We start from the raw sequence: 23050 nt of genomic DNA, 5'->3' as shown, positions 1-23050 counted from the left end.
CATGACATGTAGCGAATTTCACCTGTCCTCTGCGGATCGATTCAAAATTTCAATAGTGGAGAGTGTTGGTGGAGTCTGGTTAGTTTGGCGCCTGGAATAGAATACAATAACAAACGCGTCAGCAACATTTGGTCAGCGACGGGTGGTGAAAGCCAATCCGATCGCAGTGTGCCCGGGGCGAAGTGTAAGTCCACCGTTTCCGCCAACACTGGGCAAATGCTTCCTCCTTCACAGCCTATCTCTATAACAGCTCCACTATCCCGTGTACTTCCCCTCCACGTTGAATCAACTCCATGAACCAAAATCCTTCTAGTCAGGCTCGGGAGTCATCTACTCACCCAGAGGTAAGCATTCATATACTACCTCTACCCTCTCAACACACTCGTATCGTCCCGCTTTCAAGTTCAGACATGCATCCCACTTAATTTTATGCCACCATCATCTTCTCTCTGGTTGTCTGAATCTGATCTTTCTCTGGGACACTCTTTTTATATACACATCATCTCGTAATGAGCTTTGATCCATTTTCTCCAAAATCCTTTCCCTCATCTTCATTACTATCGTTTCCTACCGCTTTTAACCCGAACTCAATACCTTCATATTACCATCAGGCCGATTTTGACGATGGTGATGAGGCTTTGTCTCCTGTTCCCTCGGCTGCCGATGACCATCTCGATGGGAGCGGTGCTGGGAGTGGTAGCAAGTCAGGTGCCAATAAATCGGGTCGCAAGAAGTCCACAACCAAGTGGGTATCTACCCATGAAGCACTTCAGTCTACTGAGTCGGTTCTTCTCTCTAGCTCTCAGGCCGCTCGGAGAGACCAAAATCGAATTGCACAGCGTGAATTTCGGCTCCGCAAACAGCAGCGTGTTAGTCGTTTTCTACACATGGCTTGGGGCGTTCCCACTCACCAGACCTGATTCGACAGATACGAGATCTCGAGGCTCGAGTGGAGATTTTGTCTGAGGGACAAGATGAGGCCTATGCCCAACTCCGAGATGTTATTCGTGATCTTATGGACGAGAATACTGCTCTGCGGGGTTGCTGAGGGATATTGCTGGCTTTGTCGGTATGGAATCAACCTTCCGTCCGCTTGAAATTCATGCTCACAGCTCTATAGGCGAAGGTCTGGGTGGAACTTTGAAACCACGTACCGGTTGGGATCCAAACAAATTTCGGGAGTTTTGTGAGCGTGGGAGACCGATACTGCATATGAGGGTTGGCTTGCGCGCAAGCGTGCTCGAGCAACGGGAGCTCAAGGGTCTGGAATGGTTGGCAGCGAACACGCGGACGATGATCTCGACGATCCCTCCGGTTCACGAAAGCGTCGACGCAGCACTCGTAAGGACTCTGAACTTGACGCACCATTTGGCCCTAGTCCTCTAGGAGCAAGCGACAGTGATAAAGTCCCCTCTGATATCTCACTGCCTCGGCCTCACCTAGACGGGCTCGATATTGACTGGGGCAGGACCGGTCTCACTATTCCTCAGTCTAACCCGAACGCACGATCGCGCAAAGACTTGGAGCGTCCTCCGTCAACTTCGAGCGGAACCACCAACCCAACCTCGTTCACCGACAGCTTTTCCTCAAGTTTCGCAAGTGGAAACACTACATACCCTGGACCAACTCAGACGACAAACAGACATTCACCAACCACTGCACCAGGAGGGACTGGTGGGATAAACCCAAGTCCGGGAGGAGGAAGCATGTCATCCTTCTCGGCCATCTCCCCACAGATGTCGTCCACGCGTACGCGAGTTAGGCCTTCTATAGACACCACTCACGGTGCTGACATTATTCCTCCGCTCCCTTCCATCTCGACGCTCGGCCCGCCTCCACTCGATGTGGGATCTGGCGGACTCTCTGTAGGCATTGGTGTGGGCGTAGGCGTAAACATTGGCGGATCAGGACAAGCAGGTTCACTTTTCCAGCCACCTGCGACCGCATATGGTGTACCCCCTCAACTTGCAGCGTACGGTCCAACTACAAGTGTGGGCGCTGGGCGCCCGATGTCTGCAGGTGGCCCTCCATCGTCAATGTACTACACGCTCCATCCTGGCGGTGCGAGTGGCACGGGTGGGGCCGACTCTCAGACATTAAATCCTCCACCTCCTGTGGCAGATGATTTCGGTGAAGCTGATCCACAGCTGAGAGAGGCCGGCGCATTAATCAAGTGAGTGCATAATGCTCCTATGGACAAGCGCGATGTACTAAAAGGTGTGAATAGGTACCATATTGATAACTATCGCCGAAGTGAAAATTATCATCTCCCTCCTTCCTTGCGACCGACTCTCACCCAAAGGACTGTGCAGCATAGTGAGTACAAATATTTTGTTATACAACATGAATTCTGACTGCTGTTAGGCGGTGTTATTGATGGGCTTATTTTCCCCCCGATGCGAGACCGTGCGATTTTGCTCTCAGGTATGTCATTGATTGGTTGTATTCATGATCTCTTATTCACGGCGGATTCCAGGTCGGTTCGACTTGGCCGAGTGTTTCGCCGACCTGATGCGCGCGGTAATCATACATGGCGACGACGTTCTTGCACACGCAAACTGGGAGATTGGTCTCAACTGGTTAAAGCGGTATCAGTATGTCATATTCCCCAGTTCAACTAAACGAAACTAACCGGTATCATTAGTTTCCTTGTTGACGAGACCATCTTGAATGAGTCGATCAACCCTTGGAGACGCAAGCGGGGGGAGCGCGAACTCACCATGCAGGACATCCAACCCCCAACGTCGGAATATTCCGAGCCCAACAAATGAAACATTCTTCCCTCCATGGACTGTTCTTTTTTTTAACGATTTCACAAGCATTTCTGGCCCTTTATTCCGTCACGACCCAATAACCAACGCCCGTGGCACTTCTTTAAACTTTACTTTCTACATTAGATTCGCGCCCTTTAGCGTTGATTCAGGCATCGATGGCCGTCCGCGGGGCTTATATTTACAACACACCCTATGTTATGTTTGTTTCCTCGTTTTTCTTTTCAATGTGTTATGTCGAGTATTCTCTGCGTCTTTTCAGGATCAACGGTTCACTTTGTTTTTTGGGTTCGCGACCTTTTGAAATTTATGCCTCGTGTGAACAATGCTTGTAACTCAGAATATCAATTATGCGCAAACCCATCGTTTGGTTCGTATTCTCAAAACATTACATGATCGTAAACAAGACGTGGAGCAGGTATGAAATAGGCGTTCAGCGACCAGTGCCGGGCGCGGACTTAGTTCTGCCATCCACCAAGTTCGATAGCGAATGCGACAGCGAGTTTCGAGAACTCGAGGGCGTGATCAAAGCTAAACTCGGAACTGTAGTCGATGCGGTCGTTCGCTGAATGGATGTTGTGGTTGGTGGTTTCAAATGAACTCTCTGTAATGGAACAAGAGTGAGCAATCTCTCGAGGGAAAGCAAGCATTGGATAGAACGAACCTATCGAGAAGGCAGAAGGATACCCATACTTGGTCCAAGATGCGCTAGAACATTACAGTCTTTCAGGGGAATTGTTCATGCTACTCTTGTTCTCACAAGGTACTTACTGGTCGGAGCATGCATAGCCGCATTTGGTATGAGCGGGAGGAATAGAGAGGTATGTCTCCACGAGCTTGGTAACATACGAAGTAAGACTAGAAGATTAAGGCAAGGTAAGCAGGGGTGGATACAGCTAGTAATGGACATACTCGGGGTCAACAAAGTCTGTGATAATCCCGACTTCTTCGCGAGAGCCACGCTGGACCCAAGCTGTCATATCGAACTATACACTGGAATTAGAAATTGAATTGAGCGAGACTTGGGGGGCCATACCTGAATCTGTGCCTTAATGTTCGCGCTATGGTCATGATAATGCTTAGCGACCGCCTGCGAGCCCAGTAGGCCTCCTTCCTGTGCCACACGGAAGCGCAAGTGGTTGATGTGAGTATATCATGCGCCATACGATCGGTTCGATGAACTCACCTCGGCGGAATACCAGTGAAATTCGACGTCATGGACAGGAGTGAAGTCGGCGGCAATCAAAGCCCGGTACGCCTCCAAGATCGTCACCGTACCCGATCCTATAGCCAATGAGTAAGTATCCAACACATAACGCATTGGTAATTAAAATGCACACCATCATCATCGGCTCCGGGTGCAGGCAAGAATGGCCACATATTAGTAGAATCCTATATTAGTGGGTCAACGTTTGTGGTTAATTTGAAGTCGATCTGGCGTACTTGGTGGGCACTGATGATCACAGTTCCAGCACTAGGATCAGATCCCTTTATTCTCAAGATCTACACGGGTATTGAGCGTCAACGATCCGACAACCTCTCGTATTCATGCTGACTCACGATGCTATTCTGTCCCCAAGAGTGAGGGAATTCGGAAATACTGATCAGGGTTTGCAACTTGGAAGATGCGAACTTATCCGTGGTCTGTGTAAAATAACGTTAAATGGCCGTATTATTGGAGTAGCATCTGCACTCACTTCAGAGATCTTGGACTTGAGCCACTGCTGAGACTGCTTGCCAGTCTACCCAAAAAATACAGATCAATCGGTTTCTACCTCCGACTCAAGACTTGCCCTACCTCACTGCGATAGTCTGGGACTACTGGTCAGCACATGCAATAATGTTATATTGTGGCAATACGTACATCGGGTCCTAAAGCTAGTGAATTTCTCCAAGTTTGCCTTGGGACCATCGGTACTAAGAGTTTTGAGTACCGGCTTCACGAGCTCCGTGGCATTCGGAGACCCGTAGTCTGTTAACCAACCCGTCAGCCCACGTGAGTATCTAGATCAATTGTTGACATACTGTGTTTGAACACGCGAACAGGCGAGAAGGCAGATTCCGGGTGGTCCGTGCTATGAGTACAATCACGTTTATTTTATGTCATCAGTGGCTCCCTAAAAGAAAACATACATATCGAAGAACTTCCTGCCAGCAGCCTTGGCAACGATCTAGCCGTAACAAGGGAGAGATTGAGATTGCGTTCTTCTACGTATAGACTGATGCATACCTTTTCCAGCTCTGACACCAACACCGGCTCCTCCTCATCACTAAATTGGACCAAACGCTTAGACTCAAGATCGATGTTGAAGCCACTGGGGACCTTGATGGAGGACTCTGGAGCACCCAGCCCAAACGTAACCTGATTATCCACCGCTGTGCGGAGCGGCGAAGCAGAAGAAAGAGCGATAGAGCTGCACAAGAGAGCGGACAATAACATTATGAACGGTTGATGCTAGTTGACGTTGATAGTCACGCAGAGGACACTTCAAACTGGTATAAGTACAGGATTCACAGCTCAGGCGCCGGGCGTTTGACACGTGACACTTAATGTATAAACGGCCGAAATGGTTTCGTCGAAACGAAAATAGGGTATATATCGATGATAGGATGGTATATAACGAGGGACCGCCAAATGAATACATTTTAACTTCAAGACGACACCACTGTCATAATATATACACATCATGCATCTTCGTCTTCATCACCAAGACCGCTATATTAATTGGTTAGAAACTGTTAGCATTGGAACGTTTGATAGACTTACTCGATCTTGTAGAAGCGAAGCTCATAACCATCCTTAGAAGTAGCGACAACCCTGACGATATGTGGGTCGGAAGTAACTTGTAATTGTTCGAGAAAACATACCTGATCCAGTCACGGAGCGAATTCTTCTTCAAGAATTTCTGTGTCAAATACTTGACATAACGCTTGGAGAAAGGAACGGTCGATGCAATAGTGAGCTTCTTGGCTATTAAAAACTCGACCGTAAGGTGGCCATTAGTGAATACTACAAGGGAAATCACATACAGTCACGAGTGATCTTGACCTTATCACCAAGTTGGCCAGTTTTTCCCTCGAGCTTGATACGACCACGGAGATAGTCCTCGAATGCAGCAGCGTCAAATACACCGTCGCCAGCAGGGCGAGAGTAATCAACAAAAAATTTGTGCTTTACGCCGGCGGCAGATGCCTTCGACTTGGGAGCCTATGCAGAACAAAGTATAGGGGTTAGCCTACTGAGAAGAGGTCTCAGCAAAGCAATATTATCGCGAACCATGGTGATATCGGTGGTGTCTTGAGGTTAGTGAATTGAATGCGTCAACAGCGGATGTAAACCAGCTTTGAGTGGCTTGGTCCTATGGTTCTGTACATGTCCGGATATTTGAAATTATATTCGGCGGATTATACAAAGTAAATTAAGGTCAGTACTATTATGTATCCATCCCCTATACTCTAAGCTAGTTTCGAGTCGGAGCCCAAAGCTTCATATAGTAATCAGCTACATGCTGTAAGATCCTATCAATATTATCAAGGGATAGTCGTGTGACGCGGGGCCGGGTCGTCCGTTCATCAGACAGATAGCCTAACAAGCATGGCATTGAGTCAGGGTTCTTGAAAGAGCCATCTTTTTAAATTAATTTCCGTCCCCTTCAATTTCCTAGCGATGCGACACGAGGTATTAATATGGGTAATCCCGATGTAATTAATACTGGCGCATGGCTTCTTATGCTGCTTCGCTTGGTTCAACACCCAATACACGTGACATCAAGCGAGGAAGGTTCTTACTACTAAAATTAAGCCGAAATTAGTCAACTAACACAACAGGATCGCCAGTTTGGGAAAACGATAAAAAATATGAATGCGAGTAAATCCATGTGCTCCTGACCCTCGTGTTAGGAAAATCAGTAGCAGTACACAATTATTGGGTATAGAACCATCCGCTTAGTGAATTCATGGTACAATTTTAATACCAAGCGTGCGTGCGCTCCCAACTATAGATTTGGCGATACCCTCTAGTCCGATGTGTTTCATGTGCTCATCGGTTGCCTTAATCTTGGCAATCTCATAGATGTGCTTCAATGTCAAGGTCCCAACCCAATCATGCCCTGGCCTTGCCGTCCCTTTTTCGATTCCTGCAGCTTTCTTCAAAAAATACGAAGTGGGTGGGGTCTTGGTAACGAACGTAAAAGTACGGTCTGGTTGGACCGTAATCAATGTTGGAGTGGGGATCCCGGGCTCCATATGAGCTGTTCGTGCGTTGAATTCTTTGCAAAAATCCATCGACTTGACACCACGCGCACCGAGTGCAGGCCCGACAGGCGGGGTTGGAGCAGCCTTTCCGGCTGGTACAAGCAAGCGCTATAATAGTCTCTCTAAGTTTCATATTATAAATTGATACGTAAATCATACCACAATCTGCGCAGCAACAGCAGGTTTAGACATATTTTGGATGAATGGGAAGGATTAGTTGCCCAGTCGATCACGTGATATCATGCACACAAAGCACAAACCGTCCTACCGTAATTCATTTGGCCAACGTGCATGCAGTATCATACATCGTCACATATCAATAATCCAGGTTGTGCGCACGGTCCGCTTAGTTGCGCCCGTTTACTAAGCGTTAGCAATAGCTTAGTTGACCCTTGAAAATCCGTATGAGAAACACTAATCGTATTTGTGCTGTATACTACATCTGATCGAAAATACTTGGTGTACTTGGATCAATGGATTTTGATTGGCTGGCTCAGGATCTATCACTCTAATATCCAATGCGGTACTTGAAAAATCCAGGATCCGAGAGAACGCAAACTGAGCACAAATTTTCAGACTCAACAAAAACAGGGTTATTCCGTACTGCTTGATGAAAGCCTCGCGCAATTCTCAGGTGGATGAGTCGAAGACAGGTTCAGTTAAGCTCAAAGGTAAACAAAAAGTATTGGGAGTCATTTAAGTTTCATTTGCATTGATTCCTGTCCTCACCAGTGAGATGATAACCTAGTAATATAATTATGGACCTTCTCAAGCTACGCGTGTGTGTGTGCATGTTCCAGTAGTGAACGTGGTGACTCGATATTGCTGTACTTCCTCATAAGATCGATGTTGATCGACCTCACTCCTAGACCAATGGTGCTGATATAACATCCGGAGAGATGTTGCAGCCGGAGGTTTTCGTAAAAGTGAAATAGTATCGTGGAGAGGGACGGCGTGCGTAAAGCGTGGAGAGAAGGGAAATCACGGTAAAGGGCATGACCGGCTATTCAGAAGCAAGGTCCAGGCCTGGACACGCAGCAAGAGAGGATAACTGTATACAGTCAGCTGACACTGCGCTGTACACTCCCCAAAACGCGGCCTGAGATAGAGGAGACACACTGCACGTGTTGGATATAGAAAAGTCGGCTGGGATGATGATAGGGAAAGTGATAAAGGAAAAAGAGCCGTTGAACTTGGTGGCTTGCCCGACTCGAATGGTGACGTACTCGGACGGGGCCAGGTACGCTCCTTCGGGTGCCAGTTACTGTAATTCCTTAGCCGCCGAGTTGGTAGTGGCAATCCCAGAGAAGGAACTAGTGGTGCTAGGCAGGACGAATAAGTCACGCATAATCCCAAGTTATGGGAACAGCCATGCGTTAGAAAACCGATATGGCTATGGCTTCCCAAACAATACAGCTTCGCATGATTAACCCTACCAGATGGCTCGGACGGCCACGAAGGAGAGGGCGGAGTTTCAGTTGTCCGTAACCCGGGAGTGAGTTTAATGAAGCCAAATGCCCAAATCACGATATGCGATGAATTTGTGGGGCAGGTCCCGCCAAACCGACCCACGTCCCGGCAAACGATGGCGGATAATCCAGGAATAGTGCAAAGCATAGTGTTAGGAAGGGCATGTGTTAGACATGCGGTGAGAGGAGGGGGCACTGCAGTAATTTCTTAGGCTACGCATGGCAGGAGTCAAGCGTCAAGAGAAAGCTAAGCATCTAAACAACTTGTGGAGATGGGAAGCTTCCAAACGATTGGTTACTAGCAGATACGCAAGCCGGAAGCGGCGAGGGGATTTGGCGGTAGAACCTATGTGAGGGGCTGATGCGATTGCAGAGTGCGGACCGTCAAAACGACATGCGCCCGCTTCTGGAGACACGCCTGATCTGCGAGGCGTATTTGGGGTAGCTCAAGGCGCATGTCGGTACTCGGCAAAGTATCAGCAGACCGAAAAAAAGCTAACAACGCGCTCGGAGAATGTTAGGCAACTACAACAATGTGGAGCGGTGTGAAAACTTGAGACCAAGAACATGTTGTATGACTACGCAAAAACAAGAACCCGTAGATGCATGCATTGATTGCAAGAGCACAGCAATCCAAGTGGACCAAGAACTGGCAACAAGAAAGCAAGCAGAAAGTGGAACGAGGAGGGCTAGCGGTTGCTGAGGCGCTTAGATGTGAACGAGAGCCAACGGACAACATAGCACCAACTTCGTGCGCTCATGGGAAAAGTTCCAATGTTCTGTCCTTTGTCCGAGCGGCGAACGTTTGTCGTGTCGGTGGTGGGGGCGCTCCTTGCCGCATCTGGCAAATCGTCGCGGATGTTTGGGTGTTGGGAGCTAAGCGCCGGCTCCGATCCACTGCACAGGACCACTTGTGTCTGATTTGGCAATGCCCTTAAGGGTTCATTTCCCCGCGGCACGGTCCCTGTGGGTCGTCCCGCCAGTCTTTGGCCAGGCCGCCCGGGCAGCGCCGTCGCATGATGCCAGCAGCTTCGTATTGTGTCTTCGCAGACTCCTTTATCCACAAATTCTGCCCATTTCGTTGTTATTCATTTCAGTGTTCGTTGCCAGTCTTCATCTGGGAACTCTGGAGGAGAACTCTGGTCGATCGTCACCCCTTGGTGGCGATCTTTGTGGCCACCAGCAGGTATTCAGTCAGGGCCTCGGCGGCTTTCGTTTGAGCGGTCGTCAGGTCGACTGCTCCCTCCCTTATTTCGTACCCAGAAATGGATTACACTTCGCGTGTTTTGGTTCATGCGCATGTTTGCCTTGTCATTTCGTACCGGCTTCGATCGCGCGCTTTAGTGCCATGCATGTGTCAGTTACCGTGAATCCTGTTCATCTCGCCTCGCCCGGAAGCACGTAGTAGTTTCTCGGTCCAATAGCCAAGATCGCTGCTCGAGTCTAGGTGGACTTCAGATCCTTTCACCCATCCAAGCAACGCACCTAGCAGATCTTCCTATCATGCGGCACGGCTGCTCCGCTGACATGGTGACCGAGCGCATGTCCTCCGATTTACTTGCTTTTTCTCCTTCTATCCCGCGCCATGCGCCTTCAGTTTGGCCCTGCCTCGAGGTATAAAACTCGTGTTGAGGTGCTTCCCACCTCCATTGCAACCCAGCACTCGAACAGATCCTCCTCTTACCGCGCCCAGCGACAAGTTTCAACCCTATCATCCACCCTTGCACTCCGCCCTTACTACATTCATCTCATACCATGGAGTCTCAAGTTCTCTCGTGGACCTCCCAGGACCCCCGCGAATCGAGTCTCTTTACTACTCACTGGGGCGTGCTCTACCGTTTCACCACAGAAAACACACTCGGCCGTATGGTCACTACCCTGCATAGAGCCATTCGCCAAGGCAGGGAAGACCGTGTGGCCAAACTGGAATGGTACGTTGATTCTGTGCTTCGTTTCATCTCACTTGCTCAAGCATATACCCTACTTTGGGCATCAGGGCATCCAACGGTGGACTTGGTCGCGCTGTGATTGGTGAGTTTTGCTAGTCCCGTGAAACTTTGAGATTTTTACTCAGTTTGTGCGCGTCAAACAGGTCGCCAGATCGTGCCTATGGCTGATCTCGTTCGCCCCGATAGTACCTTTGGAAGTCGGTTAGTTACAATCGAAAAATTCCATCATGTCCGCACGCTCATCTGAATCGTACTCAGCACTTTTAACGGCCCCGATGGCTACCCATACCAATGGTCCCCAAGCCACGATAGCCAGGATCTTCTGGTGAGTGATGATTTCTATTTCGGGCCAACGCGCCACAAAGAGCTACCACTTATATCCTGATGAACGCGTATCATCATCTAGTTAAAAGATTCGCGCGGGAATGTAATCGCGTTCTATCGACCGACTCCGGTCAAACGATTCAACGTTGGTGAAGTATACGGTGAAATGCACTTTCTCACGGGTGCTGGCGCTGGGACCGTCCTCCATCCAGTAAGTCTTCTTGCGTGAACTTCAAATTGGTATATCTAACTGTTCTTGGCAGCCACTTATGGATATGGTATGCGTGACGGCACTTTTATACCGCCTCGTATCCATGTACAATCTCTAAAAAAAAAGCTCGGGCTTGGGTCTATATTTTTTTTTTCTATCCATTAAAGTATAGCGGTGTCTGGTTTCCCTTGAACCCTGTAAAAAGTTTGGCTTGATACTTAGCCCTGTACTATATTCTAGGATTGTGTTCAATGAAGAACAAGTATCTTATTCCTTCCCCACTGAAGCCAATCGGTGCCTAAGTCCGTGTCGTCATCAACTGGCCCAAATTAAATCTAGTTCAAGACACCGATCACTGGCGATCATCACCCTGGACAATGGAAAGCAAGTGACGATAGTCTGGTCCTGTCATTTGTGGCAGTACGTCGAAGGTGAGCTCTAAACCATCTGGTTGCCAACAAGTGGTCGCGAAGGGGAGGATGCCTAGTGTCAGATTTCCGATTTAGGCCACGCTAGAACGGATCAAAGAAAGCACAATCTACATGTTTATTGATATACGACCCAACAGCACTAGAGCCTGGCACGCTCAAGATGTATTCCTACCACCGCATCAGAGATAGCATCGGCCAGCGCAATCACCCATTCGGCCCCTTGCTCGCTGGCAAGCCACCGATCATCGTCGGTTTCAGACTCTGGATCGAATCCACGCGCTTTGAGAAGCCCATACACGTGCGAGACTAATTGCGGTCCAACGCCCCCCGAAGCGCGCAAGCTGGCGACCGCCACCGCCGAGGTGAGCGTGCGCGACAGATGGTTATGGCCTGGTACGTTTGAAAGCAGCGCGCCATACTCGTGCTCCACGATCCATCCTGATCAACCCCCCACCCACCCCGCGGTGCGCAAGGGAAGAAACACTAATTAGAGCCCCGTAACAAAGGAAGGAACAAGAAAATCGGGATTACCGGCAAAATCTGGATGGTAGCTCTGCAGTTTAGATAGAAGCTTATCGGTATGCGGGTCGTACACGGACTTGAAGAGCTTGAGTCCGTTTTCTTGGTTCGTTACGGTGCTAGCCTGGTTTCTGTTTTGCTAATCAGTCCAAACACGGCTTTCTCTCCTCGTTCACAGACCGACCTTGGATTCTCCTTCGGAAGAGCTGCCTTTACATCATCCTCTAGGGCCTGGTACAACCCGGCAAGACCATTTATGGTCTAACATGTTGCATGACATAACCCACGGGACATCCGCCCATAAGAAAAAGAAACCTCGGGGAAGAGAAAAAAAACAATAGCGCACCTTGGGTACCCCTACAAACACTCCACACTTGACGCCTGCCTCGCGCATCAGCGCTGCTGCCGCCACTCGGTCTTTGAGCTCTTTGAGCTGCTGGGATGCACCATCGTCTCGAGTGGCGAATTTGTATAAATGTCCTATCGAATCGGGAGAATTGACTGTGAGGAGTGTGCCTGTCTGATCTCCCCATTCCCCTATTTGTTAGTCGTCGGGTTCACGTGGCCCCAGCGCTATGAATGTAACTCACCGCGATAGCCAACCATGCATTCACACGACCTGGAGTCTTGGCGGTGTTGCGCGTAGAGGTAAAGGTCTGATCGAGGATGTGCGCAGCCGGAGCTGGAACGGCGGATGCACCTCGAAGGGTGAGCAGGTGTCGCAGTCCTTGTGAGAGTTTCGAGCTCGACATGGTTTTTTATCACAAGGAGCGAGCAGCTATCGAATCGGTAGGAACAAATGGGACAAGGCCGATGATCGTCGAGTTCAGGTACGCTTAAGCCAAGGGGAATTGACCTTTATCAGGCCTATTTTAGGTCCTGCGGCTATGAGGTGCTTGCGGGACCGGATGAGTTAGTAATGAGGTAAGTACATCGCAACTCAGCATAATTTGTTTTCCTGTATGCGGTATATTAATATTGGTGAAATGAATGTGTATGACCAAAACCTGTCATGTGACGTGCAGTCTGGAAGATCGACGTATTGGATGAAGAAACTGGGTACTAGGCACAAGGCCCCTTGTACTGTACACACTTTATTTGGTGTGAATAGAATAAGATTTTCAGGATGTCGCTTTCATTAAAACCGCTGATTATATCACCTGGTATTCGTAGTAGCTTCCGAGTCGGAAGAGCGATCCGATCCGGGTCCGTCGACGGGCCACACATCAATTCACGCCTTTGAGGTGAATGTATAACTGATAATCGGGCTCGCTTCACAAGTATATAGCAGGCATTGCCTCGTGTTTCAACAATCCCCCCATACTATTACGTAGTTGCCGCCGGGAAATTCCCCCGCATGAGCGGTGATCATGAGGGAATGAAAGTGTCAAAGTTTATTCACAGCGGAAGTTTAAAACAAGTGCGCAAGTCAATCGTGAATTCATTCAAGCCATAGTAAACATCGAACACATAGGTAAAAACATCTGAATAAGTAGCAGAAAGTGTACAATAGTATACCACGTCGTGTATCATATAATCTACTGTAGCTCCTCTCCGTAAAATGACGAGACACCAGGGGACGAAACAAAAGACGAAAATCGTGGAGAAACGAGGGGTACGCATGAGCCTGGGCACGATCACACACGCATAGAGCTAAAAGTACAATGGACGTCATAGATGAATGCCTGGAAACACAGACAAGGCAGGCGATGATGCATCCAAGTTCTGAGACCTGCAGCTTGAGCGATCCGAACATCGTCTGAGTAAATCTGGGGCATCGAGGCAGCGGTCACGGGCAGCGGAAAGTCCGGATAAGATTAGTATCCATATCCAGAACGGGTTCTGGCACCCCCGACAGCGCCCACCGGGACGGACGCTACGCTGCTAGCACCCGTCTGGGCAACGCTCACGGGGATGCTGACGGGTGCTCCGGGTTGGCCATTGTTTATACTACTGGTTGCTCCATGTGCTAGCTGAGTGCCCAAGGCAACGCCCCCTAGCCCACAATCCCGATGCGCGACCACGATGGCCGATAGCCGTGTGACTTCATCCCGCATGCCTATCAATCAGGGTTAGTGAGCACGGAAGCGGTACGGAATCACTGTGGAGCATCAATATGCAAACTTACCTGTCAGTGTGGATGTGAGCCGGTCGTTTTCGGCCGTCAGATATTCGACTTTGGCCTGAAGTTGAGTGAGCCATGCCTTTTTGCGCTGGCGGCATTTGAGAGCGGCTGAAGAAAAGTGAGGGTGTGTGCAGAGTGCATACAGTTGACACATACCTTGTCGATTGCGTTCAAGGAAGTTCTTTCGCTTCTCCTCTTCTGTCTCAGCCTTCTTCGGCTTGTTGGTGGGTTTGCTACTTTCGGGTTCATAGGATTCTCCTTCCATGTCTGACATGTCGTCGTCATCACTGCCATCGCCGTCATCATCGCTCTGGCGGCCTCGCTTGGATCGCATGGACCGGGTCTTCTTGGCGACAGGCTTGGATGGGCCACTGTCGGTCGACTTGCGCTTGTTGTGTCCAGATATGCTGTTATTGCGCTTGGAGCCGGCAGGTTGACTGGCAGCTTGTGCGGCCTCTTCTCGTTTCGTGAGTTCCTGATGGGCCTGGCTGAGCAAGAACAGGCCATTGGCTGCGGCAGCGGCGGCGTTTTGAGCAGCACCATGGTAAGGATCGGTGTTGTTCTGATACGAGTTGGGTGGGAACTGGCCCTGGGTGCGCTGCTCATTTTGTTGATTGTTGTTTTGACCAAATCTGCCGGGAAGATGAGACATGGACAAGGGGTGAGGCTGGTTTTGGTTGGTGTTGGTCTAGACTCATGTGTAAGAAGAGGAGCGCATATGAAGAGGGATTTTGCGTACCTGAGACATGCTATTGACAAGAGCGGTGAGAGTTCCGGGTGTAATCGTGGCACTGGAGCCGGGGACCATGTCACCTGTAAGCGCACCGCCGACGGTCATGGCTCCAGATACACCAGAGGTGTGGTTTGTGACCATGGCGAGAAAGGCGGCGGTATTGGGTGAGGGCGGGGGGAAAGAGACGGGACCACCGACCAAGGGGGTGAGACCTACGTAAGGTTTAGTAAGCGAGTGTAAAATGGCGAGTAAGAGTACGGACCCGTGCGGCCAACGTCTGGGGTGAGGCCGGTACGGAAGGCAGGGTGGGAGGGGTCCCAGCCGCCGACACCGGTGCCATTGGGTCTGCCGGCCTGGTCTTTTGGGCCGTTGAGAAGGGCAGGGGAGAGGGGCCCACTGCGTAGGCTACCAGAGAGACCGCCGCTGCCTAGCCCCCAGTGGCCAAACGCATTGGGACCGCCGGGCGAGGAGAGCGAGGCGAGTGGGGGAAGGACTGGCTTGGGCGTCTCTGGGCCATTTCCAACGGGTGGGGGCAGCGTAGCACCAGGTGATGTGCGGCGGGTCGAGCCTGGGGAACGGGCACCGTTGGTCTGGAGAAGAGATAAGATCGAGTCGGGGTCGGGCAGTTAGACTTACAAGGGTGTGTATGGATGTGCCCGAGCCGCGTGAAAAAGACTGCTCAAAGGGATTGGGCTCGAGATCGAAGTTGTTGCGAGCAACAGGACGTGCACCAGGGCGGGATGGGGCAGGGGCCTGGTCCTTGGAGGCCTTTTTGGTGGGATCGGTCGGGGACACTGGGCGCTGGGCGGGAGAAGAGGAGCGGTGTTGGGGCGGAGAAGGCAGCGACGAGAGATCGGTCGACGACGATGCTCGAGATGGTCGCTCCTCGCTCGGCGGGGGACTCTGCTTAGAAGCGTTGATTGCGTTCGACTTGGTAGGCATTGCGTTGAAGACGGACGACGTCAGGGAGTGACGTCGTTTGTTCCCGGCTTTTTATCAAAGCTCAGTGACGCAAACAAACATACGCCATATCACAGGGCTGTCACATGTCCCCGCTCCCCCGCTTCATTCCAATTTTTCCCGCCTTGTGCGCGTCAAATTAGATCTTATTCCACACACACCCGCATCCGTCAATCACACATACTCAATCCTATCCCCTTGACTTGTATTTTATTCTAATATTTAATCCTCTTTTTCCCCTCGCAGTGAGCGATGATACGGATGATGTCAAATTTTAAGGGATCAGAGTCTCGACCCCGCACATTTCCCGGTCGGCAGTTACGTGAGACAAACTGAGATGTCACCGTAGTGACGCTCCACATTCCGCCTTGATTATATGCGCCCTCTGTCCAATCCTGCCTCCAGTACGGCTCGCACGGATGAGCTGCGGCCGCCGTTCAAACTTACATTCGAACACGTGTCTGCGAATACACATCGCGCGTCGATCCCCCTTTGGCCATACCCATTTGTATTCACTTTGAGCTTAAATTGAGTTCCTATGACGTGGATTCCAGCGTCGCAACTCATTGCGGTGTCCTCGAATAATCTCTTTATCCCCGTAGCTCAAATAGAATATTTAATAAACAGAACCAGCGCAATTGTGATACAAGCGCCCAGGAACGTCCTATCACCAAGTAAGCAACAGTCGACTAGATACTTCCGAAACTCACCATCCACCATAGGTCCAGGCTTTGATAGCTCGACGCCCAGGTTCCGCACTCAAATCAATCCTCTTCTCCGTCTCGACTCGCTCTTTTTCACTCATGCTCAGCACCCCACGCAACAGACGTCGGTCAAGCACCCCGTAAATGGATCCCCAGAAAACCTCCATGCCCTTCAACGCCTGTCAAACGCACTCAGCTTTGGAGCTACTAGCATTAACACCGCTTTCACGTCACGTACTATGAAAAACGCAATCACGCCGTTGTACCCGCCTCCTGGTGTCGTGTCCTGGATCGCACCAGCAGCAACATCGATAATCACAGATCCTGCGTTGTTAAACTGTTACCAACACGCGTTTTTATCAATTCCAAGCCCAGAACTTTCAGTTTGCGCTCCACTCACAGCCTTGTAGAGCCCGTAACCCGTGCCGATTTGATCTTGCGAGGCGACTAGTATCGGTACGGAACATACAAATGGCATAGCATTGAAGGCTGGAATTACGCTCAGTTTCAGTATATTGGTGCCCCTCTTCCTCCTGGCTTCTAACTTGCCTAGCGCGACCGAGGAAAACACCATCGGGAATAGGGCGTTGACCGTCGAAAATCCCAATACAGCGAAAACGATGATCCAGATACACGATGTGATTGAGACTGCCATCAGTATCAGTCAGCGGCATATACCGTCCCATATACACGATCACCTACTGAACAACATGCGGCGACCATATCGATCGAAAAATGCACCTAAAAACGGCGACAGAAAGATCGGGATGACCTGCTGGACCGAGCCTGGAGGCAGCCAGGTGGGGGCCAGGTCAGTATAAGGACAACTAACAAGGCTGAATCAGGATTATTATTATTTTACTTACCCTGGTACCCAGCAACTTGTGCGGTGGTGCCTCTGGTCGCACGGATTATATCGGCGCTCAAACCGTTGAACCCCCCTACCACGCCCGCTTGACAGATCTACAGGTATATGCGCTATCGGCCTCGAGATACGAAGACCGGATAGTCTAGGCTTCTCACCTGTGTGCAAAACATGAACCAGAAAAAGGACGGAATCTCTCGTGCGGCTTTGAGACTCGGCCGACGCAACTGTGACCGTGCTCTTTCCTGGGCCGACACTTTACGCCCGCCACACCGCCACCCCAAGCGCAAACCATTCAGTACCTTATCGTACCTCTCAAAGTTCCTCGGACTTACACATGCGGAACTTTTGGGGAAGCGTGCGTATCCACAGCATGTATGCAAACGTTAGCATAATATTTACTCCACATATCACGGCCGGGATCTGTATTATTACGCCGAAACTCTTGTCAGAATGCAATAATCGCGAATCGAAGCCACTTTTTGATAACCTACCCACAAGGCCCAAGCCCACTCGTCCCCAACTTTACTCATCGGGACTGCCGTGGCTTTCGCAACTAGCACAACAACTTTGCCCCAACTGACGTCGAGTCCAAGGACAAATGCCAACCCCTATGCCGATATCAAATATTACATATGTATAATTTGTTTATCAAGCCGGATGGGCTAACGTACCCGACCTTTGAACCAATGGCAGTATATCTTCTGCGGGATAATCTCGATAACCGTGCTCCCGAATCCCATCAGAAGACGTCCGCCTAAGACTGGGCCAAACGCGTTGTGCTGCGCTCCCACGGCGGAGACGATCGCCCCGGCAAACACTGTAAATGCACAGAAAATCATACCGTATTCGATAGGATAAAAGTCCCTGGTGATTGATGGTGAGTAGATTGAAAATATGGGGTACAGAGCTGCGTACACTAGGTACCCGCCAATAATGGGGAGAAACATGTTTACGACTGACGTAGCTGAGGAAATTGTACCATATCGAGCGTCTACCGCCGAGAGTAGAAATTAGCCCAGACGGTTAACCTTTAATAAAATAACATACTAGTGATATGAAGCTCTTTGACAAGCGTGCTTTTTAGTGGTCCCAAAGTCGCCTCTGAGAAACTACTCCCAACTGGGCGATACGGTCAGGATAAAACCAACCCGCAGTGTGTTGAACGGCATACCAGCCAATGAGAGTGCAAATACCATAGCGATGATCCTCCATTTCCAGGGCGCGCCTTCAGTTGGGTCTACTTCCAGCGCCCTCTCTTGAGCTGATGGCTCAGACTTGTCGTCATCGCTGCCGCCAGGTCCATCAACCAAACGCCCATCATAGGGAAGTTTGTTGGTAAATTCGGCTTTCTCAGACATGGTTGACATTGGTGAGAAGGATCCGGAATAGTACCATCCCACTTCCTGACGAATTCTTTTATATTCCTTTTCTCACTTTTTTTCTTCTTCTTCGGCATTCGAAATATATCCTCATTAGAGTAGGTTCCCCAGGCTGCGCTTGACAAGAATACGGGGGATCTAATCTGATAATCATGATGTGCCTTGTCATTTCAAAGAAAATCATTTGGAGAAAAGCTCGGCAAGTTGAGCTCAGAGAGATTGGAGTCAGGCTACATTTCAGACAGTAAAGTGACTACGAGAAAGGCTGAATGAGCATGACCGAGTTCACAACGTAAAGCTCGCATATTCATGTTCTTAAAAATCGTCTATCGCGACATGTATCCCGGCTACTTATATTATAATTTTTACAATGTCGAAGTGACAAGCAGACAGTTTAGCAAAGTGGTTACTGCGATTGATTCGAATACTCATTCGAAGTTATCAATTCCTCTTCGAGGGCACAGGTTCGAATCCTGTAACTGTCGGACTTTTTGCAGCACTTGGCGACCAAGTGAGCATTCCCTAGCGGTACCGAAAAAACTACTTGTTTCGTATACATAATTTTGCACTTAGTTGACCTTTCTAACATACGGTGTCCTGAGACAACAATCATCTAACGTACGAGTACAATATGTCTATAAGCTCCGAATGACCCAATACCTACTAGCAGGGTTCGGATGTTTGACCAAAAGATACCCTCGGAGCTGCAGACGTGAATCAAGGAATACCAGAACCAAACTCATCTGCGTACATGCGCTAAAAGCCGACACACATACTATCGTTTAGCCTTGAACATTCTACAAAGCAGTGCATGTTCGATTTTATGGTCACAAGATTCGACCGGCTAGTCATTTTCCCATGCAGCGTGCACTACGGCTAGTTTTCGTGATTTAAGTTTAAGGTCGGCAACTGAACACTACAATTAGGGGCTTTAGTCGGACATGACGCAGCCCAGATTTAAACTCTGATGAAAACACCATGCCCTGAAGTAAACCAAAATGTGGCGTTCTGCAATGAGAGTTTCTCAAGCTACAACTGCCCAGCTTCCTCGCTCCTGCAAATTGTAAACTGTGAGTTTCTAGGTATCCGCTTGCGTCGATCGCCCCTAAGATTAGCTCTATGCCGTACGGCCTGAAACGAGGTTCGAGTTAACCCCGAGCCAAGTCTAAATCTTAAACCCGGTAGTTCGTGCCACCCGGACGAGGCTCCGAAGCTAAAGTATCAAGCACCTGGTCTTCAGAAGCATATTTGTACTCAATCTTAAAATTAGATATGTATTATCACTGGGTGCATATACACAAAAGTAAAAGAGGTATCCCAACTACCACCTAATGTTCCGTACCTCCAACCTGAGGCGACCTGATCCTCGGGCTCGCCCGTCCCGACGCAGGATCCTGCTCAGCGACGGCGGGGGGCACAAGTTCACCAATCACCCTCCCCAAACTTCCTCCTCTCGAATGCCCTACCCGGCCGTTATCCTCCGATCCACGCGGGAACGCAAACGCTCTCGGCGTCCCGTTGGGGCCTGCCCCGACCGGACTCCAGCCTTCGTCCACCCGTTCGTCGGCGCGAATCAAGCTCGCGATCGAAGCAGTGTGCTTATGCGCTCGTTGGCCACGGACGCCTGTCCCCGACCCGCGGGGAAGGAATGGAACGCCGGATGGAGGTGGTGCCTCTCCTGAGCGGTGGGATCCCGATGAAGAGGCAGGTGAGCCAGAACGCCAAGGTCCGCGTTCTTCATCATATTGTTCATGTTTAGAGCGGCCGCCGCGCCCGATTCCGCTGTAACCTGATCCAGAGGCTCCGTTTGCAAACACGGAACTCATTTTGGTCGAGGCAAAAGGTGATGGAGAGTCGTAGGGTGTGCGCAAGGTTGGAGGGAGGAAAAAGTAGAACATGAATACGGTGAGACAAGTTCCGCCAACAACGTCGATGAGGTAGTGGTGGGTCAGATACATAGTTGCCCAGTATAGCAAGGCAGCATAGCACCAGATGTAGCTGTTGCTGCGTGTTAGTCAGGATTCACTGATCGCAACTGATACTCACCGACGAAGCTTGGGGAAAAAATGGCTAATGAATAAAGCCTCCATTGTCGCACAACCAGAATGCAAGCTCGGGAAAGCCCCAAATACGACGGGTGAAGCTGAAAACGTTGTCTGGTACCCATTTGAATGAAACAGCGCATCAATTCGAGCTAGACCGCCGGCCGCGCCGTGAATCGAATAATTGGCGGGTGTAAGACCGTATATAAGTTCGTACCCTGGTCCAAGGTCAGTAAGAGATTAGCGGGCGGATGATGCACGTACAAGGAGGCGCGCATGGAAAGACGATCTGGATCAAGACCCCAGCAAGGTTCATATATCCAAATGCCCTCGCCCAAAACTTGAGTGCTTCATTGTTGCCCTTTCCTGCATTCCCTCTCCAAAGCCACAATGCGATTGCAACCACAAATGGTGCTGTAAAGTGGATAACACCATACGGCAACCACGCGAGAACGTCGAGCACAGGGTTCGTATAGCGCGTGAGGATATCCGAAATATTTCCACCATAAAGAACCGATTCGAGTGTCGGAAGCAACGAAACGGAGATCGACGGTCGCCATTCGGTAGGGATAAATCGCGACGAGAAGAAAGTGATAACCCATGCTAATACCGGTGTCGCGGGAACAAGGAACTGACTGGTAAACGGGATAATAATACCCGTAGTGTATAGCATCGGAATCATCAGCTTATACGGAAAGGGGGGAGCCGTCATAATCGTCACCCAAAAGGTCGCAAGGACAGTTAAGAATCCATATTCGCCGATTTCTGTCCATGTAAACTTGTGTGCGCGGAATTTGGCAAACGTCACCGAGGGGGAGAATGAATAATTGAGTCCGGCTGCGGCGTTGAGGAAGTCCTGGTAAATATACCACAGGAACCGAGGAACAGCCCTCCGTGTTGGCGAGGGCATGGTAGAAAGCACAGTAAAGGGAGCGGAAAGAGGTGGTGGGAGTCCGCTTACCACGGTCCTCTTGGCGCTTAACCGCTGAACTTGGACCCCGGGCCACCTCTGGCTCTGAAATTTATCGAGTGATGAAGATGCGTCATATGTGTGTTATTTTATGGATACAAGTTACAGCTAATGTTGAACAGTAGAGCCCAGCCAGTACTCGTATGTCCTGCTCACTTTCTCCCAGTCGAGCGCGGTCCAGAATTTCTTCAGGTAGGGCTCTTTACCCCATACACCATACCCACTTGACATCCATGCGTGCTCGTGTACCGAGATGCAGAACAACGGACTCAGAACATCACCGATCTTTGTAAAGTCGGTAATGTGTGACTGACCAAGGATATTATTAATATCGCCTGGGTTGTACGAAGGTCCTTGGGAATAGGATGATCCAATTGCGTATTCTCTAGAGGGCGGGGTGCGAGATTTATCGGTGGTGAGTTTCTGAGAAGTTCGTGGAACCGTGCTTCCGGTCAAGGGGGATGCCGCAGATGGGGTTTGAGGAGAGGCAGAGGAGCTTGGGATATTTCTTGGGTCGGACGATTCGCCGACGATGGCAGTAAATGTCGGGGCCCTATGCTTCCTGTTTCGTACGAGGACGGTACCAGCTCCGAATGTGGGTACGACTCCAAGCGCACCACTAGCATCCTGAACGAGCCATACCCAACCGGAGGAACTCATTCCCAGCGCGGCGGCAGACACGGTCGATTTGAGATGTGTTAGACTGCCAAAATCGAGTTTGATCCTTTGAAGGAGAGCAGGGGAGATGTTGGCTTCGTGTGATGTTTCGTTTTGAGCAAGAGGTCTCTGTGATATGTAATTTAATTTGAGATTTTATGCAGATTAATTGAACTTACCAGGTTGTCGAGAAAGAAACTATTGTTTAATGCTTGACTTGCATACACGAACGCGAGGCTTGCGCTCTTCTGAGTGGATGTGTTAATGAGAGTTTGCATAACACTCTGCCCCGCGAGCTCAGTATCTGTATATTGTTAACTAACCAGACCGCATTCATCGACGAAATTGCATACCTTTGACCTCCTCGTTCAATCTATTAAGCAAGCCTTCCTGCCATTCCACAGCAATCGTCCTCAATCCTTCGGGGGTAAGAAATTCTCCTACACCACCCTCGAGAGGATACTCCAACTCTCGCCTCACATGCAGCTCAACATTAGGTTGGTCCGCCGAGGTGGAAACATGTCTAGGGAAATACCGAGCTGGAGTAGGTCTGCAAGTCCGTACAGAACGCAACGAACGAACCAAGCATCGGTTCATCATTTGCACGAGGAATATAAATACCTAGAGACTAATGATCGCTGCGAAAAAGGCGCTGAGATAAATCCTCGATTGTGTAATCGCAAG

General features: G+C 49.9%; 9 protein-coding genes and 1 non-coding gene across 10 annotated transcripts; 3 read left to right on the top strand and 7 right to left on the bottom strand.

Moving 5' to 3' along the window:
* Window positions 1–509: 509 nt before the first annotated feature.
* Window positions 510–2771, top strand: RhiXN_00622 (bZIP transcription factor; the record flags this gene model as incomplete). Its single annotated transcript, XM_043320441.1, has 9 exons — window positions 510–745; window positions 800–869; window positions 929–1040; window positions 1121–1186; window positions 1246–2173; window positions 2228–2316; window positions 2365–2424; window positions 2477–2594; window positions 2645–2771. 9 exons carry the CDS (start codon window positions 510–512, stop codon window positions 2769–2771), a joined length of 1806 nt encoding a protein of 601 aa, XP_043179453.1.
* A 458-nt stretch (window positions 2772–3229) lies between these two features.
* RhiXN_00621 (Peptidase family M28 protein) lies at window positions 3230–5211 on the bottom strand (the record flags this gene model as incomplete). The annotated part of the gene is made up of 15 exons (XM_043320440.1): window positions 3230–3375; window positions 3436–3479; window positions 3543–3629; window positions 3684–3757; window positions 3808–3885; window positions 3958–4055; window positions 4112–4163; window positions 4215–4274; window positions 4332–4415; window positions 4469–4513; window positions 4570–4583; window positions 4636–4743; window positions 4797–4846; window positions 4905–4942; window positions 5002–5211. The coding sequence occupies 15 exons, from the start codon at window positions 5209–5211 to the stop codon at window positions 3230–3232; spliced, it is 1188 nt and encodes a 395-aa protein (XP_043179452.1).
* A 245-nt stretch (window positions 5212–5456) lies between these two features.
* RhiXN_00620 (ribosomal L22e protein family) lies at window positions 5457–7217 on the bottom strand (the record flags this gene model as incomplete). The annotated part of the gene is made up of 7 exons (XM_043320439.1): window positions 5457–5487; window positions 5539–5589; window positions 5640–5742; window positions 5802–5979; window positions 6049–6068; window positions 6746–7133; window positions 7185–7217. The coding sequence occupies 7 exons, from the start codon at window positions 7215–7217 to the stop codon at window positions 5457–5459; spliced, it is 804 nt and encodes a 267-aa protein (XP_043179451.1).
* A 3032-nt stretch (window positions 7218–10249) lies between these two features.
* On the top strand, window positions 10250–11096 carry RhiXN_00619 (uncharacterized protein; the record flags this gene model as incomplete). Its single annotated transcript, XM_043320438.1, has 6 exons — window positions 10250–10425; window positions 10467–10525; window positions 10587–10644; window positions 10702–10768; window positions 10850–10978; window positions 11031–11096. The coding sequence occupies 6 exons, from the start codon at window positions 10250–10252 to the stop codon at window positions 11094–11096; spliced, it is 555 nt and encodes a 184-aa protein (XP_043179450.1).
* Window positions 11097–11548: 452 nt separating this feature from the next.
* RhiXN_00618 (bZIP transcription factor) lies at window positions 11549–12680 on the bottom strand (the record flags this gene model as incomplete). Its single annotated transcript, XM_043320437.1, has 5 exons — window positions 11549–11847; window positions 11941–12059; window positions 12113–12189; window positions 12275–12448; window positions 12519–12680. 5 exons carry the CDS (start codon window positions 12678–12680, stop codon window positions 11549–11551), a joined length of 831 nt encoding a protein of 276 aa, XP_043179449.1.
* A 1065-nt stretch (window positions 12681–13745) lies between these two features.
* On the bottom strand, window positions 13746–15728 carry RhiXN_00617 (transcription factor atf1; the record flags this gene model as incomplete). Its single annotated transcript, XM_043320436.1, has 6 exons — window positions 13746–13987; window positions 14057–14161; window positions 14210–14741; window positions 14793–14998; window positions 15049–15376; window positions 15423–15728. 6 exons carry the CDS (start codon window positions 15726–15728, stop codon window positions 13746–13748), a joined length of 1719 nt encoding a protein of 572 aa, XP_043179448.1.
* Window positions 15729–16349: 621 nt separating this feature from the next.
* On the bottom strand, window positions 16350–18676 carry RhiXN_00616 (major facilitator superfamily transporter; the record flags this gene model as incomplete). Its single annotated transcript, XM_043320435.1, has 13 exons — window positions 16350–16410; window positions 16457–16629; window positions 16689–16787; window positions 16851–17098; window positions 17153–17236; window positions 17317–17413; window positions 17474–17571; window positions 17651–17738; window positions 17810–17926; window positions 17990–18182; window positions 18234–18309; window positions 18366–18437; window positions 18490–18676. 13 exons carry the CDS (start codon window positions 18674–18676, stop codon window positions 16350–16352), a joined length of 1593 nt encoding a protein of 530 aa, XP_043179447.1.
* A 409-nt stretch (window positions 18677–19085) lies between these two features.
* RhiXN_12372 lies at window positions 19086–19182 on the top strand. Its single transcript has one exon. It is a non-coding gene; the product is annotated as a tRNA-Ser (tRNA).
* An 843-nt stretch (window positions 19183–20025) lies between these two features.
* RhiXN_00615 (inositol phosphorylceramide synthase catalytic subunit aur1) lies at window positions 20026–21649 on the bottom strand (the record flags this gene model as incomplete). Its single annotated transcript, XM_043320434.1, has 3 exons — window positions 20026–20695; window positions 20744–20957; window positions 21004–21649. 3 exons carry the CDS (start codon window positions 21647–21649, stop codon window positions 20026–20028), a joined length of 1530 nt encoding a protein of 509 aa, XP_043179446.1.
* Window positions 21650–21817: 168 nt separating this feature from the next.
* Window positions 21818–22955, bottom strand: RhiXN_00614 (superoxide dismutase, Fe-Mn family; the record flags this gene model as incomplete). Its single annotated transcript, XM_043320433.1, has 4 exons — window positions 21818–22495; window positions 22546–22670; window positions 22720–22889; window positions 22945–22955. The coding sequence occupies 4 exons, from the start codon at window positions 22953–22955 to the stop codon at window positions 21818–21820; spliced, it is 984 nt and encodes a 327-aa protein (XP_043179445.1).
* Window positions 22956–23050: the final 95 nt, after the last annotated feature.

The sequence above is a fragment of the Rhizoctonia solani genome, chromosome 4 (assembly GCF_016906535.1).
Source record: "Rhizoctonia solani chromosome 4, complete sequence".
NCBI lineage: Eukaryota > Fungi > Basidiomycota > Agaricomycetes > Cantharellales > Ceratobasidiaceae > Rhizoctonia > Rhizoctonia solani.
Note: the sequence above shows the minus strand (reverse complement) of the source record. Positions and strands in the feature narration are given on the sequence as shown.